The 18,791-nt window shown below is 41.7% G+C and overlaps 1 protein-coding gene across 1 annotated transcript in view; it reads right to left on the reverse strand.

Annotated features, from left to right (window-relative positions):
- The window catches only part of LOC140427794 (zinc finger protein 654-like), a 71,600-nt gene that overhangs the window by 10,336 nt on the left and 42,473 nt on the right, over window positions 1-18,791 (reverse strand). Inside the window, exons 5-8 of the mRNA XM_072513459.1 lie at window positions 12,308-12,510; window positions 8,554-8,690; window positions 6,891-7,032; window positions 3,047-5,516 (exon numbers count right to left, since the gene is read on the reverse strand). Coding sequence (XP_072369560.1) covers window positions 3,048-5,516; window positions 6,891-7,032; window positions 8,554-8,690; window positions 12,308-12,510 — 2,951 coding nt within the window. The 3' untranslated portion in view covers window position 3,047. The remainder of the gene's footprint in view (window positions 1-3,046; window positions 5,517-6,890; window positions 7,033-8,553; window positions 8,691-12,307; window positions 12,511-18,791) is intronic.

Below are 18,791 nucleotides of genomic sequence, written 5' to 3' on the forward strand. Positions count from 1 at the left end.
GCCCTGCCTGCAACAGTAGTGGACTCGCCAACACTAAGGGCATTCAATGGTCATTGGATAGACATATGGATGATAAGGGAATAGTGTAGATGGGCTTTAGAGTGGTTTCACAGGTCGGCGCAACATCGAGGACCGAAGGGCCTGTACTGCGCTGTAATGTTCTAATGTTTTAACTAGAAGCCAATAGGTCAGAAAACTTGCTTGCTCAATTATAACAGTTTAATTTAACATGTATATAAACACTCAATTTCTATCTTTTATTAAAAAGATAAATGTGCAAAAAATGCAAAGCAATTAAAGTGAAATCAGTGCAAGAAGCTACATGAAATCGAGAAACAATTCAATAAGCAACAAGTAGGCTCATTTTTACAGCAAGCCCAATTTCTATCGCGATCGTTGAAAATACATATGAAGACTTTAATTTTGTTTTCTATAGTCAAGTCAAAAGACATTGCTATAAATTGCAGATTGGCCAATTACTAAATTGCATTGCTAAACTTTAGGTTACATGGTGTATGAACATCTATGCTACCAGTGTTGCCTCAGAATATTATGCAATTTTCCTGCATTTACATACAAAAATCTAAGAATGAAGGTGCACAAAAACACTTGCATCTGTTAAGAAATCAACGGTAGCTTATTGTCACAAGTAGGCCCACATGAACACTGCAATGAAGTTACTGTGAAAAGCCCCTAGTCGCAACATTCCGGCTCCTGTTCGGGTTCACAGAATGAGAATTGAGAATGTCCAAATTACCTAACAGCATGTCTTTCGGGACTGTGGGAGGAAACCGGAGCACCTGGTGGAAACCCAAGCAGACACAGGGAGAAAGTGCAGACTCCGCACAGTGACCCAAGCCGGGAATCGAACCGGGGGACCCTGGCGCGGTGAAGCAACAGTTTTTATGTTTGTATAGTTAAACATTAGAAATAAGGCATAGTTTTAAGTGGGTTAAACATTATAAATAAGGCATGGTTTTAGATGCGTTTAATTTCATGTTTCTGTGCCCAGAATGGTAAAATATATAGTTAGATTCACGTTGGACAAAGGTGTTGTATGTGTGGGCGTTTGTATCAATTCCAACTGTTTCTATTGTGCTTAGAGGTGGTTACGGAGTGAAGAGTAAATAGAGGCTCACAGTAGTGGTTTCTGAGCAACTGGGGACCTTGCAAGATAGAAAGCCCTTTGAATTAATTTTTTAGCCGAATTAGTTTGTAGTTGGAGACAAGGCATCGGGAGTGAACATCACTCAACTCTGCCAGAAGTGGGACAGGCCAAGGACAATGCAAAGAGGGAGACTTCCCAAAGAACCTGATGCAGTCCAGATAACTAGGGAATTGGGACTGAAAGAATGTCTGAAGAAAATTGAAACTAAGAGAACAGAGACCAAGGTTTTATTTGGAGGAGAATTCAAAAAGGAGAAGCAGACAAAGTGTTGTGAGTGAGAGAGACAGCTGCAGTAACCAGAGCTAAAGTGGGAAAGCAGACTTTAAAGATAAATCAAAAGTTTGATGTCATTTTAAGAGTCTGGGAATCAAGAGTTAAAGCAATTGTGGACAGTTTGTACAGCAGAAAAGACAAAGAAATCCTAAAATGGGAATTGAAAATTCTGGATTCGTTGCTAAAAGTGGAGCAAAAGCTTTGTTTAAAAGAGCCACTCGGAAAGCCTGGACTGGACTTTGGAACGAAAACCGCTGATCGAAAGCAGTGCTATGAAAGAAGATTTTAAAGCGTGTTTTCTGGAAGTGGAGTTTGGAAACTCCCATCTGACAATATCTGGGGGGAGAGGAAAGAGAGGATATGGAGGGGAAATGCACAGACACTAACTTGAGCGGTGTGTTATGTGTTTTGACAAGTCAGTCTGTATATGAAGGGTGTTAATGACACGGGTGGCATTGCAGCACAGTGGTTGGCACTGCTACTACACAACGCCAGGGTCTCAGGTTAGATTCCCACTTAGGTCACTCTCTGTGCGGAGTCTGCACATCCTCTGCATTTCCACCGGTTTCCTCCCACAAGTCCCCAAAGACGCACTTGTTAGGTGAATTGGACATTCTGAATTCTCCCGATGTGTACCTGAACAGGTGCCGGAGTGTGGCGACTAGGGGATTTTCACAGTAACTTCGTTGCTGTGTAAATGTAAGCCTACTTGTGACAATAATAGCAATTATTATTAGACTATGTTGTAGTTGAAGGTACACTTTCCAATCAATGTTAATCTTAAAACCTGTGAGTATTGTTAAGCTAAGGGAGAGTAAGGAGTATTATCATTCAAGTTTTCATGTTCAATAATTTTACAAAAACTAATTTGCAGTTCTTTGGCTCTGTTCCTCCATGTTTTGTAAAAGAAAAAGTAAAAGTTATGGTCTTTTGAGCCAGGGTTCCATTCTGGGATCTTCCCGTCCAGTTATATCAAATGGAATGCTAACAAACCTGTGTAACAGATTTCGGGAGTTTGATTCCATTTTCAATTATTTAAAAAAAAAATAAACTTTATGACTGGCAGTTGCATCATACGTAGCCAAACGCCCCATCAATTTTGGTGCCTAACCCTTTTCAGACCTCCACCTCCCATCAAACCATCTGACTTACTCCGAAGGGCCAAGGAGAAATAGCCTTCCATTGGTCATTCCCCTATCTGTAAAATGGAACAGGAATGAGAGGCGCAACAGGCAGCTGTCTACTGGCTATGTCCCCCCCATTGGTAGCCCTGAATGAATGCTTGCTTTACACAAGTTTTATGTTCCAGAGTAAGGAAATGAGCTCTGCAAGAAATGTCAGCACAAATTCTCATCGGCAAGAAAAGCCAGTCTTTTTTATCACCGTTACCTGTATATACTTATGCCGTGTCATTTTTAAGCCCTTTATAAAAACCTTATTTCATATCAGGCATTTCATAAAGTGCACAAACTGCTAAATTTAGTCACACTGAAATCATCAGCTTGGTTACTTGCAGCCCATTTCAAACACAAAATTATGAATTTGGTTTATTAACTGATTCACTTACTTATACATTGAAAGCTTAGTTTTAAACATGCAACTTACCTTAGTCACTATCTGATTCCATTACAAAGAGTGGTCTACAATTGCCCTGGGTGTTGTGCCCTTCTAACGCTTCAATGCTATTGAAGATCATGAAGCATTTCCGACATATGTGACGTTCATTTTTTATATTAACTGCATTTGCTTGTGAACTGGGTGGATGATTCGAATCTGTGGCTAACTTCCTTCGTTTTGGCATACTGATATATCGTTCATCTAGGTAGCTTGGTGGCTGTGGTCTGTAGTACTTTTGTGGTCTGCCATAGGTCTTATGTTCTTCCCTACCACTACTACACTTCTGTTCTTGGTTAGGGGATGGCTGCAAAGCTGAAGGATCCTTGATCTGCTGTGACGGACTGCCACTATTCTGTGACACTGTTGCAGCTTCTTCGCTTACAACACCTTTCGAAACATTGTTCTGCAACACTGCTGATGGAGACCCTGAGTTCAAAGCATCTGCTGAATGACTGGTCTTATCGAAATCAGCAGTCCCATCACTTGGCACATCACCTGAGAAAATATGATTCATATTTGACTCACTCAAAGTCTCTTTCAATTCACTATGCCCATTTACTATTTGTTCATTATTAATGCAACAGTTTATGTTGCCTGATTCAGCAATCAAGGGTTGCTGATCTGATTCAACGGAAATATGCGGAGCATCACTTATTGTGCCATTTTCATTTTGATTCCCACTTTGCTTGCTAACCATACTATGAAGGTAGGTCTTTGGTTCTGAAAACTCTTTTCGGGACTTCCACAATGGAACTAGCAATTCCACAGCATTCTGTTCTTGCTTTAAGCATTTGTCTTCAGTTGCCTTTGCTCGTTGGCTCAATACTTTGCTTGCCTGAAAGTTTTTTTTATCACATTCGGTGAACCGGATGGATTTGCAGCTTAAGTAATGTTGTGCCTCATGCTCATAAAGCATATCGAGTTCATCAAACAATTTGTCACATTCATGAAAGCTGCATTGTGCTTGGAAAACTTCATGATCCTTGGTATGAGTTGTAAGTTCTGAGGTGGACTTAAATGTCTGGTTACAGCCACATTGTAAACAGAAGTATAATTTAGGATACTGATGCCGTTTCAGGTGGTCAATTAAATGCTGGGAATACATGAATTTTCTTTGGCAATAACGGCACTTGCCTTTATACCACTTCATTAGGTAATCTTGCACATTTTCATCAGAAGAGTGACATTTCCGTGCATGCTTAGTCAGAAACTGTATCTTAGTGAAGACCTTTGAACAACCATGACCTGGACAAGCGAGGAAACCTTCAGTTCCACTCTCAATTACTGTTTTGTCTTTTGAAACAGAACAATCTTGCACCTGCTCCTGTCTGCATAGAGCTCCATTATTTTTGTGCGCTGTGAAACTTTGTTTCGTGAGAACACAGTTCTTCAGTTTCTTTTTGGTTGGAACAGTAGCTGCGTCTGAACTAAATACTTCTTCTGTCATTTGTTTAACCACATCATCGTTTGCTTGAGGAGCAACGTCTTTGTTAGGATCTTCCTGAGTTCTCAACTGCTCATTCTGCGCTCCATCCAGACCAGATGAACAATGTGGCTCATCTGGAACATCAGAAACACGAACTTCAACTTCCTCAGCTACTGTTAAGATTTTGAAGCTACTCGGTTCATCTACATTTGCAGATTCTGAAGTAGTTGTTCTGTTTCCATTATCAAGAATTCCATTTACTAGTGCACATGTTTCCTGCAAACCAGCAGTAACAGTGGAAGATTTTTGAGTGCTTGTGTGAGCAGCAAGTTCTTGTTTTCGAAGCTTCCTCAAATGAGTCTTTAAATGTTTCAACATCTGTCCCCTCAATCTGAACTTCCTTGCACAAATTAGGCAAGAAAAGGCACCTTTTTGCTGATGAACCTGTGCATGGCGTACAATGTGCCCACCAAGAAGCTCCTTTTTACACAGCACACAGCGGTGCATTGGAGTAACGTGGCCATCTGCCCTGGACGCGTTTGGGTTTAGCTGCAACATTTTAGTAGATTTTCTCTTAGTCTTGGTTGCTGTATTTCCATTAGATGACAAACTGTCCTCGTGCTTTGCAACTAGATCACATCCACGTGCATTGATTAAGGCCACTTTGTCACGCATTAGAGCAAGACAGTTTTTCTTCAAAATTCGCCAGTCCCAAAATTCTGGATCAAAAGGCCAGGTGGTTTTTAAAACAAGCAGCAACTCGCAGCGAAGAAAACTTGGAACCGAGCTGGTATCTTCAGTGTATAGCTGATCTGGCTGACTGTACAGATTTTCAACGGCATGAAACGATTCTGATGAACACTCAGAGAAAAAAACTGTAATAGTGCAAGCTCTACAGAAATCCAAATCATTTGGCAGCAGATACGAGAGTGTTTTACACACCAAAGTTTTAGTATTTGGTTCATCTTGATAATCTATCCGTAGAGCACGTGCACAGAGCTCCACACAGAATTGCAAGCCTTCAGCTTCAACCTATAACATTTAAACAGCACATATTCAAAGTTATTTGATATTTGCATTCCAAACCAGAGCACAAAATTTGTACTGAGTAATAAAAATACATTGCTAACACTGATATTTCTTTCTAAAGCCACAATTGGATATTTTTGATTTGCATCTCTGTACAAATATTAGATGAGGACCAATGCTAAATGGATTGCAGAAAAATAATGCATTTCTGTAGACTGCAGCAGAAAAACAGCATGATTGTGTATCTATCTCCCTCACCTCATCCCAGTAAAATAACTTAATAATCCATGTTCATCAGCAAATTATACATACCTACAAACAAGAGAAGGGTCAAATACTCCTTTTTTAAAAAAATACACAAATGGCTGTGCAGAATGTTTGTCCAAATAAGTTGGCCCTCCAAAGAAAAACACAAAAGCTTGAAACGTGAACAACATGTCCAGAAAAGACAGTTGAATTAATATAGTTGAATAGGAACATTTTGAAGTACAAATGTGCAAGTAGTAGTTATTTAATTATTTAGCCCAATTATGACAACGTACTTCAATGGAATAACTAAGCACATTTTGAACAGCCAAATGCAGGAAAACCGAGCAAAGGGGGGGGGAAGGAAACCAAGGTTTATAAAAAAAAAAAACAATATCAGATCCATGGGCTGGAGTTGTGGACAAAGCAAGTAATGATAGATTTATGGGGGTAAGCCACTTAAGTTTTTTGAGCTCAGTCATTCACTGAGACCACTGTTGATCTGTAAAGTCCATATATGCACCTCATACCCCTCAATACCCTTGGTCAAACAAATGTAATTTGTTGAGCGGGAGTTCTCTCACATTATTTGCATGTAAATGAGTTCCCCAACTTCATTCCTGAAAGACCTATTTTAATTCTTAGGTTATGTCCCATAATCTGAACCTCCCCAACCAATGGAAATAGTTTCCCTCCAACTATCCAATCAGTTCCCTTAATATCATGAAAATGTCAATAAACTCATCCTACAAGCCTATATTCCAGGGAATGCAACCCTAATTTTTTGAAATTTCACCTCTTAATTTAACCCTCACAATGCAAGCATCAATCTGGTAAACCATTCTTTCCATGGCCAATGTATCTTTCCTAAGGTGTGGCCTTGAACCCAGGTTTGGTCTATCAGAGATTTGCATTGCTGCGGTATAACCCCTACATCCTTTGTATTCTCATCCTCTCAATAAAAAGCCCAGTGTCACATTAGTCTTTCTGATTACTTCCTGTACCTGACATGGCATTTTATTAACCGATGCAGTATTCTTACATACAACCTTGGAATAATAGACACTAACGATTTTGAGAATAAGTGTGGAAAATAAACATTTTCACTGGCACAGCAGCAAGGTTACTTACCTCACTCTGAATAACCCTAATAAAGAGGAAGATATGACTGACATTTCTGGATGTTAGCAAAAGGTGATGACATTTCTCTAGAAAGTGTCGCTTGGATGCATCAAGTTTCAGCTGCAGCTTGCTCCACACCAATATTAATTCCCTGTGTAAATTTAAAAGGAGTTGACAGCAATATGTTAAAAACAGAATTATCCAAGAAACCACTAGAGGATAATTAGATGCTTATGCTCAATGAACTCGTGCCATTTAGTTGCTTCTAGTCTGCTTCACCCAAGTAGGTTTTGTATGAAGCAATCGTCAAAGATAAAACTGTCAAGAAAACAGATTTAACAGAAAATGTTACGATTCTTGCAATTTGTTAATCTTACATTTAACCCAACTGCTCACACCCATACACATTTAAATGTAATGTTGCTGACAACCTGCAAAGCAATAGCTAGGCATTGCAATGCATTTATGAATGGCTCACAAATTATTTAGCCCAATTATGACAACGTACTTCAATGGAATAACTAAGCACATTTTGAACAGCCAAATGCAGGTATACCGAGCAAAAGGGGGGGGGGGGGAAGGGAAACCAAGGTTTATAAAAAAACAAACAATATCAGATCCATGGAGTGCCTGCACTCTTGTTCCCAAGTTTCCACAATTTTCCTTTAAATTTCATTTACAAATAAGATTAATGCAATGTTTTACAATTAATCTTTCAAATAAAAAGAACTTGAAACAGAAGTAAATTTACGGTTAGAAAATTTCTGCACCAGTAATTAGAAAACAAAGTCAGAATGAATATAAACCATGAAGCTATAACTGCAAAAGGACTAGAAACATAGCATTTACAGTGCAGAAGGAAGCCATTAGGCCCATCGAGTCTGCACCGGCCCTTGGAAAGCGTACCCTACCCAAGCCCACAGCTCCACCCTCCGCGTAACCCAGTAACCCCACTTAACCTTTGTTTTGGACACAAAGGTCAATTTAGCATGGTCAATCCACCTAACCTGCACATCTTTGGACCGTGGGAGGAAACCGGAGTACCCGGAGGAAACCCACGGCGACATGGGGAGAACGTGCAGACTCCGCACAGGCAGTGACCCAAGCGGGAATCGAACCTGGGACCCTGGCGTTATGAAGCATCAGCGCTAACCACTGTGCCACCCTGCCATTGCAGATTAAAGTATATTTCTCTACTACCAAAACAAAAAATAAATCACCTTAAGGGTTCCATCGTTTTCAGAACAGTTGGATAATAGAACTTTTAAAATGGAATCTAGCAATTGATAAGCTTAAGAAAATGATGTGCAATTTTTAAGTTTATTTGGCTTATTCAGGCTTTTAGAGGGTAAATGCAAATGGAGATGTAGATCCTGCCATTATAAAATATATTTTAACAAGGAGATCCAGGTAAAATTTGTACAATACCTCATAGATCATCATAGAATTTACAGTGCAGAAGGAGGCCATTCGGCCCATCGAGTTTGCACCGGCTCTTGGAAAGAGCACCCACCCAAGGTCAATACCTCCACCCAATCCCCATAACCCAGTAACCCCACCCAACACTAAGGGCATACCTGGTATGGTGTTTTCAAATTACTGCTCAAACAATGCAAAATATTTTATGCTCCACATGAAATAACCGCAACCTCATCATAGGTAAAATATTCACCTAGTACAATACATGTCCCCACTTCGGAGCTGCTGAGTAAGGAATGCCACACACAAAATCCAAGCTAATTCCACCTGCCCTTCTGAATCCATTCTGCAAATAACATCAAGGGCTTCCCGACAGTCAATTCTGGCAATCTGTCATAGAGGAAAACAAGTGGGGAAAAGTCAATGGAAGTTCCTGGTCCTTGAATACTCTTCAAAAGTTTGACATCATAACTATCCAAGAGAATGTACTGATGCCACTGTCAGGTTAGTCTTTCCTTAAAATGTGAAAAGGGGCTTTTCTTGTGACTTGTGACAATAAGCGATTATTATTATTAAAATCAGTTTCCGTGTGTGAGAGCTCATTTCATGCTCACTTTTACAGATGTCAGCTTTTTCCTTCCCGAATTATTAAATGAATTTCAGATTCATAGTGGAATTTTAAATCAGAATTCTCTGGGTTATTAGTCCACGTCTATGGATTACTAGTTCTCACTACACTACGTTACCCACACATGAACAATAAAAAGCAAATGGAATATTGGATAAAAGAGTCAGCAAAGTAGAAGACATGTCCTCAAAAGTTAAGCTGAGGCGTTAGAATGCACTGTTCAGATATTTGGAGTACTGCATTATTGGCATCGACAATGGACTGCGCCGAGGATGTGTCACATCTCAATTGAACATAGTCTGCTGTGCTGTACAGGCCAACTTGTGAGAGGCAGTTCCTTCCGCATCTGGCACAGATGAATAACTTCAGAAAGTACTGTTTTTCTTTGGGGATTTTTCCTCCCAGCGGGCTCACTTTTTGCCATGTGTCATTTATTTTGTCCTCTGCTTTGTCCACACTGTTCCTCATTGCTCATCTTTGGGGTGCATTGATCATCCATTCAGCTCACATGGCACAGCCAGCGGAACCGTCGCTGACCCCAGCATGCTGGTGTACTTCCAAATTTGACACTGTCTTACCAGGAGATTCCCAATATTTGTCTAAGGCAGAAGTGGAAGCTATTCAAGCTGCTTTGCTTGGCTTGCATATGTTGTCCATGCCTTGCTACTATGCAAATCATGCTTCAAAAAGAAACATATATATACTGGAGTAGGAGTGAGAAGGGCAAAAATCCATCAAATGGCGAAACACAAAAACATTAAACTTTAAAGTAAACTTTAATTTTTCAGGACAAAAAGCATTTTGAATGGTTTACAAAATAAGATAGGACAGCAAAGACCTGACTCATATTCAAAAACAACTGAAAGCTAAAAGTCAAGACAAGCTTAAATGGTTGATAAGCCTTTTTGTACTCAACTTACAAGTTATGTTCAAAAGGTTTTGTAGTCAAACACAATAGTCATATGCAAAACTATTGTATGTCAGAAATCGCACAAAAAAATTATTTTAAATAAAACTAGAAAATACTGGAAATACTCAGCACGTCAGGCAGAATCTGTGGAGGCAGGAGCAGAGTTAACATTTCAGGTCAATGACCTTTCATTAGCACTGGGAATAGATAGAGATAATAATAGGTTTCGCACAAGTTAAAGGGGAAGGTGGGAAAAAGAACATCTGTGATGGTTTGGGGCAACGGGGGGGGTGAAAGAGAAGAGATTGAATAACAAAAACAAGGCCAAAGGGACAACTGAAGGGGGGGAAAAAAAGTCTAAATAGGGTGTGAATAGCAGAATTGAGAAAATCAAGATTTAAACCAAAACCAAATAAAATAGAAACAAAGTGGACCAGAGATTACAGTCTGAAATTGTTGACTCAATGTCAGGTTCACAAGGCTGTGAAGTGACCAGTCGTAGGATGTTCTATGAGCTTGCATTGGAACACTGCAGGAAGCAGGACAGAAAGATCAGAATGAGAGCAAGGTAAAGAATTAAAATTACTATGACTGAACGTTTGGGGTCTTACTGCAGACTGAATGGAAATGTTTCGCAAATCAGTCGTCCAATCTATGTTTGGTCTTTGCAGCGTAGAACAGAGTGTATTGTGAACAGTAAATACAAAATTGAAAGTAGCGCAGATAAAGCTCTTTCACCTAGGATTATTTGGGGCCTTGGACGGAGAGAGGTGAAGGGGTAAAAAGGCAGGTGTTGTTACTCATGTGCAAGGAGGAGAAAACTGTTGGGGGTGACTGAGGGATGAACTGGGACATCATGGAAAGAACTGTCCTTCAGAATGCTGAAAGATGGGAGCGGAAGATACATTTGGTAGTTCCAGCATGCAGGAGTTGATGGAAATGGTGGAACATGATCCACTGAACATGAAGACTCATGGGCTGGAAGGTGAGTACAAGGGGAACTCTATTGTGGTTCTGGGAGAGGCGGGAGGAGAGAGCATGAAGTGGAATGGACACAGTTGAGGGTCTTGTTAATGCATGATCAGGGAGAATCCATGGTTAAAGAGAAAGGAAAATTTTTCAGAACCATTGTAGTAGAAGGCTTCATCATTCAAACAGATGGGGTGGAAACAGAGAAACTGGAAGAATAAAATAGAAATTTTCCAAGAAGCAGAGTATGAGGAAATTGTAGTCATGATAGCTGTAAAAGCTCATGGCCTGACGGTGAACATTGGTTGATAATCTCCTTTTCTGGGGTAGGTTGAGAACTGGAGGAAGGAAATGGGTCAGAGAAGGAGAGTGGAAATTGGAAGCAAAGTGGATAAAATTTACCAGTTCAGTGGGAGAGCAGGAAACAGCGCCAATGTACTTAGCAATAATAATAATAATAGCTTCATTGTCACAAGTAGGCTTCAATGAAGTTACTGTGAAAATCCCCTAGTTGCCTGTTCGGAGAGGCCGGTACAGGAATTGAACCCACGCTGCTGGCATTGTTCTGCATTACAAGCCAGCTGTTTAGCCCACTGTGCTAAACCAGCCCCTGTTGGTCTCCCTCAATAATGAGGAAGGGTGTCCAAGTAGGACTGGAACAAGGAATGTTCCACACGCCCCATAAAATGGCAGGCATAGCTAGGATCGGTCATGATATGCGGGGACACAATGATATACAGACAAGCAGCTAATGGACACAGAGAACAGGACATGACCAATAAGCAGGCAGGATACTCAGGGGTGGTATCTGACTATAAAAGACACGAGGCATTCACACTCCGCCTCTTTCCACTGATGAACATCTAGAGAGTCAGTCAAGGGTGTTGTTACAATCTCACACCCCCATCACGTGGCTAAGAGCTAGTCTGGTTCAATCAGACAGAGCAATCACACTTAAGTTAGCAGAGAGTCGAACTCACAGCGAACTGTGCTATTAGTTCAATAAACCTGATTGAACTAACTTCAAGGTCTGGAGTATCTTTTTGATCTATGCTGCATCCAGTTGCAGCCTGTGGTATACCAGTGTACCTAACACGACAGGACCCATGCAGGTAACCACAACACTTGTTATTTGGATGTGGAGATGCCGGCGTTGGACTGCATTTGGAGGCAGTTTGGAGGCAGTCAGTGTTGTTAAAGGAGAATTTGTTTAATGTGAGAACATGTTCAGCCAGGTGGCGAAGGCTATGATGGATAGGAATTGGTTAGGCTTCTGCTGGAGGAAAAGTGAAGAGCCCTCATGGTGGGAGATGCAAGTGTAGAGAGATTGGATGCTCATGGTGAAGGAGGAAACTTAAATTGACACAGGGCATCAGGAAAAAATATATTTTGCCCACTTGCTACTACTATATTAAAAAGTACACTAGAATACTTATGAAATGAGAAACTTTTTAAATAAATCAAAATGTTTACAAAATGAAGCACATCGTCTAACCTTACCTCCTGCAGCAGGATTTCTTCTGGTGAAGAGCGGCAGAGCCATGTTAAAAATAAGTGGAGAAAGTACTTGTTTGTGCCAGTTTGAGGATGATTTACACAGTATTTGGTCAACGTCATTGCTTCTCCAATATGCTCGTACTTCATCAAGTATTTCACTCTATATTCAAAGAACACTGGCGATTCTGATCCCAAGTATTCATTTACTGTTAAAAGCACAAAATTGATAGGAAAACACAATGAAATAAAGTCTGCCAGATTAAAGTACTTTTTGTAACTGTTTCTGCGAATGGCAACATCAGTTACGATCAGACAATGAGTATAAAAACATTAAGCAGTTCAGTCCAGTTAATCGACATACAACTGCGGTAGAAGAACATAAATTATCCCACTTATAGTTTTATTTTCTTTGATATTTGCGATGGCCAGCCATTCTTGAAAAAATATGAGTCTTTCAGGCTACATATTCAGGGGGTTTCTTTACTGTAACTATGTCTATCTTTTTAAAACAAGGCCACACAATGAAAATTAGGCAATTTTCCTAGTAGTCCTACCTCCACCCACCTCGTCTGTCAAAGTGTACATAAAATCAATCATTATTCTACAGTTGACTGAAAAAACAGAATGAAGCTGTAGATGGGAAGGAATGCTTAGCTGCAGTTTCCTTGGCCCATTTGGTAAAATGACATGCTTGCACTACAGTGGGCACGTAACTCCAGATTTTGTTTCAGTTCAACAGAATGCTTAGGTGCTTAGGTCACGAATAATTCTTCCAATTTTTCCATACATCCAGCTTTAACTGCACTGAAGAAAAAATATTAATTCCAGTGCACGGTTTTGAGCTGATATTGTAGAGATAGGAACCAGTAATGTACAAATGTACAAGCACATTAAAAAAATATTTGTGCAAATCAACTTCAAAAAAAGCAACCTTTTACTTGCACTTAGATTATACTGAAGAATCATTGCTGATTTGAATTTCTGAGTCATGCAGTGCAATTTAAACTAATGGAACAGCATGTCAAAATGATATTAGTCTGTACAAAGGTGAATCTGAATCAATATATGATCTGCATGTACTATGCCCAAGTACTAAATTGCTTTGTAATTAAAACAAAACCGTTAATTAGGTAATTCCCTTTACTCCTTTAACCATGACTGCTTACAGGTTCAGGGAAATTACAATCTCCATGGGCTGGTTGTTTTTCGGGTTTTCAGCTTACATGCTGGTGATGTTGAAATGTAACACTATGGGTATTAAGTGTCTGGCAGAGCTTTGTATTTTATCAACTCTTAAAACACAACTTTAAATCAATTTAAATGACCCATTAACAGCCTAGTGAGTATAAGCGTACCCAAAAGGGGTCCCAGGCCCCATTTCCATTTAATACTGAATTAGTTGAGCTGAGCTGCGATTGTGGTGATGTTGCCACAATTACCTCAGTGCCCTCAGGCAGCTAGGAAGAATGGCAGAAAATTGATGAGCCAGGATTCTTGCTTCAGTTTAATATTCAATTTCTTCTGCTAGAAAATGCAAGTTTGTGGACATCAAGCTAACCATGATTCTTATCAAAATGTTCTACACTGTTCAAAGGCTGACCGACCCTCTGCACCGAGGATCACGCAGGGATTTGAGAACTCAAATAGTCACTGCATGCTCTTTTTGCTGATATATTTAAATAATTATACATGCTGCTCTACATCCAGGTTAATCTGAATTGAATGCTTAGATACTGGGCTGGGTTCTCCGTTATTGGAACTATGTCCCCACGCCGGCGTCAACACTATGGAGTTTCACGCCAGAAAAACTGGCATGAAAGGGCCACATATTCCTAGCCTTGCAGGGGGCCAGCAGGGACGCGGAGCAAATCTTGCAGCTTTTGCTGCAGATACAGGTCCCCACACTTCCGGGTCGGAGGCCTTTCATGCGCACGGCAACGGCCGCGCTGTGCTCCATTGCGAACTCGGACCGCGGAGCTGGACCCTAAAAACAAACCCAACTGGCCACGCGCCCGACCCTCAACATCCGCACAAACATTTCCCGGCCGCCTACAAGGCCCCCCCCCCCCCCCCGCCCTCCGATCGGCCTGCCCCCGACCAGGGACAGCCACGGACTGAGTCCGCAGCCGCCACGCGAGTATCCTGACCGGCTGGACCATATTAGATCCAGGCCTTTGGGACTTCGGCCGGTCGGGCGGAGAATGGCGGAGCGAGCCTCTGGCAATGGCCCCAGGTAGGGCCTAGGCGGCGTGGCGTTCACGGCTTTTTGGGGGCCTGCAGAATCGGGGAACCGGCGCCGGTCCCGATTCTGTGCGGGAAAGTGGATTTTTGCCCACGCGCCATCGGGGTGAGGAGAATCCAGCCCACTAACTTTGCTTCAGTGAAATATTTCAGGCTTTCTACAAGAATGTGTTGATCGAACCTGCACACGGAGTAGTTGGGCATGATTGCCTGGCCTCTCCCAGCCAATGGAACAACCAGTTCATTCATGTATTTCATTTCTGGGGCCACTATACTCCAGCTATCACCTTCTTAGAGCCTGTCACATTAATGCAAGTGCCTGACAAGGAAAAATCTTCCCAGACTCTGAATACTGCTCCTCTTTAAAATTGTGATTAGAGTTTCTTTAAATTTCCACTGCTAGAATTTTGTTCCCAGTCCCCGGTGCAGTTAGAACTTTGTTTTTCATGGGCTGCACATTGTTAAAACTGGTCAAATGACCAGAAAAAAACCAAATTGCAATAATTTTCCTTTCTATTGTACATTTAAGGACTGAACATCGGATGCATCAATCTCTTACCAGAGACTTCACTTTGGAACCTGTCAATTGTTTTAGATTGATTAGTCTTCTTTGAATATACAATTATTATTGTTACCTCTCTATTTCCGTCTCTCCTTGCTGGCTTCTAGAATTTCCAATTCAATGCAATCTTATGTTGACAACAGTCAGCAACAATAACTGGAGTTTGATTTTAAAATAAAGATGACTTTTACATTCAAAATTATTCAAACATGTGTCAATTTGAGTGATGAAGTAAAACAGATTCATTCATACGGGATGAAATAATTACAGGCGTTTGAACATTTGAAAATAGTGATATATTTACAAACCCCCATTTAAAAGAATCCATTGATTTTGGAAAATGAAGCAAGATTAGATTTTCTTAGTGAGATGTCACCCACTAACTGACCCGATCAGCATATCATCCGGTGGCCTTGACATCGATCATAATGAAGTGCCTCAAGAGGTTGGTCATGAGGCACATCAACTCCATACTCCCAGAATGCCTAGATCCAGTGCAATTTGCATACCGCCATAACCATGCAGACGCCATCTCCTTGGCCCTACACTCATCCCTGGAGCATCTCGACAGCAAGAACTCCTACGTCAGACTCCTATTCATTGACTACAGCTCCGCTTTCAACACTATAATCCCAGCCAAACTCATATCAACGCTCCAAAAGCTCCTCACTCTGCAACTGGATCCTCGACTTCCTGACCCATAGACCACAATCAGTAAGAATAAACAACAACACCTCTGCCACGATAATCCTCAATACCGGAGCCCTGCATGGCTGTGTACTTAGCCCCCTACTATATGGTCTATACACACACGCGACTGTGTGGCAGAATTTGGCTCCAACTCCACCTACAAGTTTGCTGACGACATGACCGTAGTGGGTTGGATCTCGAACAACGATGAGTCAGAATACAGGAGGGAGATAGGGAACCTAGTAGAGTGATGTAACAACAACAATCTCTCCCTCAATGCCAGCAAAACCTAAGAGCTGGTCATTGACTTCAGGAAGCGAAGTATCGTACACACCCCTCTCGGCATCAATGGGGCCTAGGTGGAGATCGTTGACAGCTTCAAATTCCTAGGTGTGCACATCACCAACCTGTCCTGGTCCACGCATGTCAACGCCACGACCAAGAAAGCACAACAGCACCTATACTTCCTCAGGAAACTAAGGAAATTCGACATGTTCCCATTGACTCTTACCAATTTTTATAGATGCACCATAGAAAGCAGCCTATCAGGCTGCATCACAGCCTGGTATGGCATCTGCTCGGCCAAGACCACAAGAAACTACAGAGAGCCATGAACTCCACCCAGTCCATCACACAAACCCGCCTCCCATCCATTGACTCTGTCTGGTAGGCCAGGGGCATCACAAGGGATGGTGGCTGGATGTGGGTCTGCTGGCGGACCGGAGGTTCTGTGCAAGGATCTCAGGAGCTATCAGGATTATATATTGAATAAGGGGGAAGTCTCACCCTCAATGCTATAGGAAACACTGAAGGTAGTTATTAGGGGAGAAATTATATCCTTCAAGGCGCATGTAAAGCTGGAGGCAAGGAGGGAGCTGGAAGATGATATTTGTCATGCGAGTGTCCCTTCAAGAAAGGTTTGGTCTTACCACATGGCTTGTAGCACGGTTTCAGTGACGTCATTTGTGGATGAAGCTTGGCTGTGGCTGTCAGGTGAGAGGGGGTTTTGTGTTTGGGTTTCAGTTTAGGTTTAGGTTTAGTTGCTTTGGACTGCCGAAGAGAAGCAGCGTTTCCCTGTTTTCAATTTAAAGCTGTTCCAGGGAACTGAAATCACCATTGGGTGTGGGGTTTTGGTTTATTGGATTTTGTATTGAATTGAAACAGCTACTAAGGAGGATTCAGTAAGAGTTATATACATAAATTACTGTAACTGTTGTGTGTTTTTTCATGTTTGTAATTGAGAACAACTTCTTGCTATCTGTTTTACATATGTTAACTACATTCTTACAGTAAACTTTGTTTTGCTAAAAGCACCTAGGAAGTCTGATGAATCACACCTGAAGTGAAGGCTCTTGTGCTCATCCTAGCCAAATTCAACATATAAGTTAAAGGTCAGGTGAGCTTCATAATACACTTTGGAGTTTCTACGCCCTGGTCCACAACAAATTATAGAGATTGATCTTAAGTATGCAGACAGCCCATCCCCAGAACTATTAGCAGATAGAGAAAAGAAACTGAGAACTCAGTTCAATCTATCTCCACAGATAGGACGGTACGACAGCTGAGGCCAGCTAATGGGGCTAGTTACAAATATGGGGAGAAAGCGAGTAGGCTCCTGGCATGTCAAATGAGGAACCAGGAGGCAGAGAGAGAGATTGCCCAGATAAAGCTTGGGATAGGGGGCTGGTCTCAGACCAGAAGATGATGAATGAGGTATTTAAGACCTTCTATGAAAATTTATACAGGCCCAATGGGATGAGAAAGATATAGTGGAATTTCTGGGGAGTTTGAGTTTCCCAAGTGGAGGAGGAACAATGGGAGTACCTTGAAGTGCCACTGGAGTTGGAAGAGTGAAAGAAGGCGTTGAAATTGATGCAGTTGGGGATGGCACCAGGACCCGATGGGTTCTCAGTGGAATTTTATAGAACATTTGTAGACCTATTGGTCCCTCTATTGGGACAAGGATTCATTGGAGCAAGGTGCTTTGCCACAGACAGTAAGGGATTAGGGGAAACTCCAGATGTTGAATTATACAAGTCTAATGGGGAAGGTCACAGTGGACTTCCACAGATGGAACGATCTCACATTATCCCTGGCGGGTCAAATGGAATAGTTTAAGATGAATATATTGCTGAGATTTTTATTTTATTCCAGTGCCTTCCGACTGACTGGCTGGTGACTTGGTTTATTTGGGCGAGTAAAAGCCCAAGGAGAGAGAGAGAGAGAGAGAGAGAGAGAGAGAGAGAGAGAGATAATGGCTCAGTTACCGGTGGTGCCTAAGAAATACACGACTAACCCAGTGATAGTGTACATGTTAAAAATTTGGAGGCAACTCCGTCAACATTTTAATTTGAGTGCTGCCTCAAGGCATCTGTGGGAACCATCTATTCGAGCCTGCCAGAGCAGGTTTAGAGAATGGAAGGAAAAGGGTTGAGAAGGAGAGACTTTTTTTCATAAAGAGGGTCGGTTTGCGAGCCTGGGCGAACTGAAGGAAAAATATGGGGTTACAGACGAAATGGGTTCAGATATCTCCAGGTACGCAGCTGGGCTAAAATGTACTTTTCTGCCTATCCGGTGAAGCAGCCTTCTACAATACTCGAGAGGATCTTATCCTGCTCGGGCTCGGAGGTAGCCAACATGGCTATATACAGCGGATAGAGGGGGAGGAGACATGCTCAATTGAGGGTATGAAGTCAAGTGCGGAGGAACTGGGGCCGATCTTGGGAGGAGGACGCTTGGAGTGAGGTACTGAAGAGGATCAACTCGACCTCACCCTGTGCAAGGCTGAGTCTCATCCAGCTAAAAGTAGTGTTCCGGGCTCACCTCACGAAGGCTAGAACGACACTTTTTTGAAAGGGTGGTGATAGAGGTGTTCAGGTGGCCCAACGCACCATGGACACATGTTCTGATCATGATCAAAGCTAGTGGGCTTCTGGATGTTCTTTTTGGAGACTACGTCAGCAATCCTGAATATTGGAGTTGAAACCTTGCCCA

This window comes from Scyliorhinus torazame, chromosome 8 (genome assembly GCF_047496885.1).
Source record: "Scyliorhinus torazame isolate Kashiwa2021f chromosome 8, sScyTor2.1, whole genome shotgun sequence".
Classification (NCBI taxonomy): domain Eukaryota; kingdom Metazoa; phylum Chordata; class Chondrichthyes; order Carcharhiniformes; family Scyliorhinidae; genus Scyliorhinus; species Scyliorhinus torazame.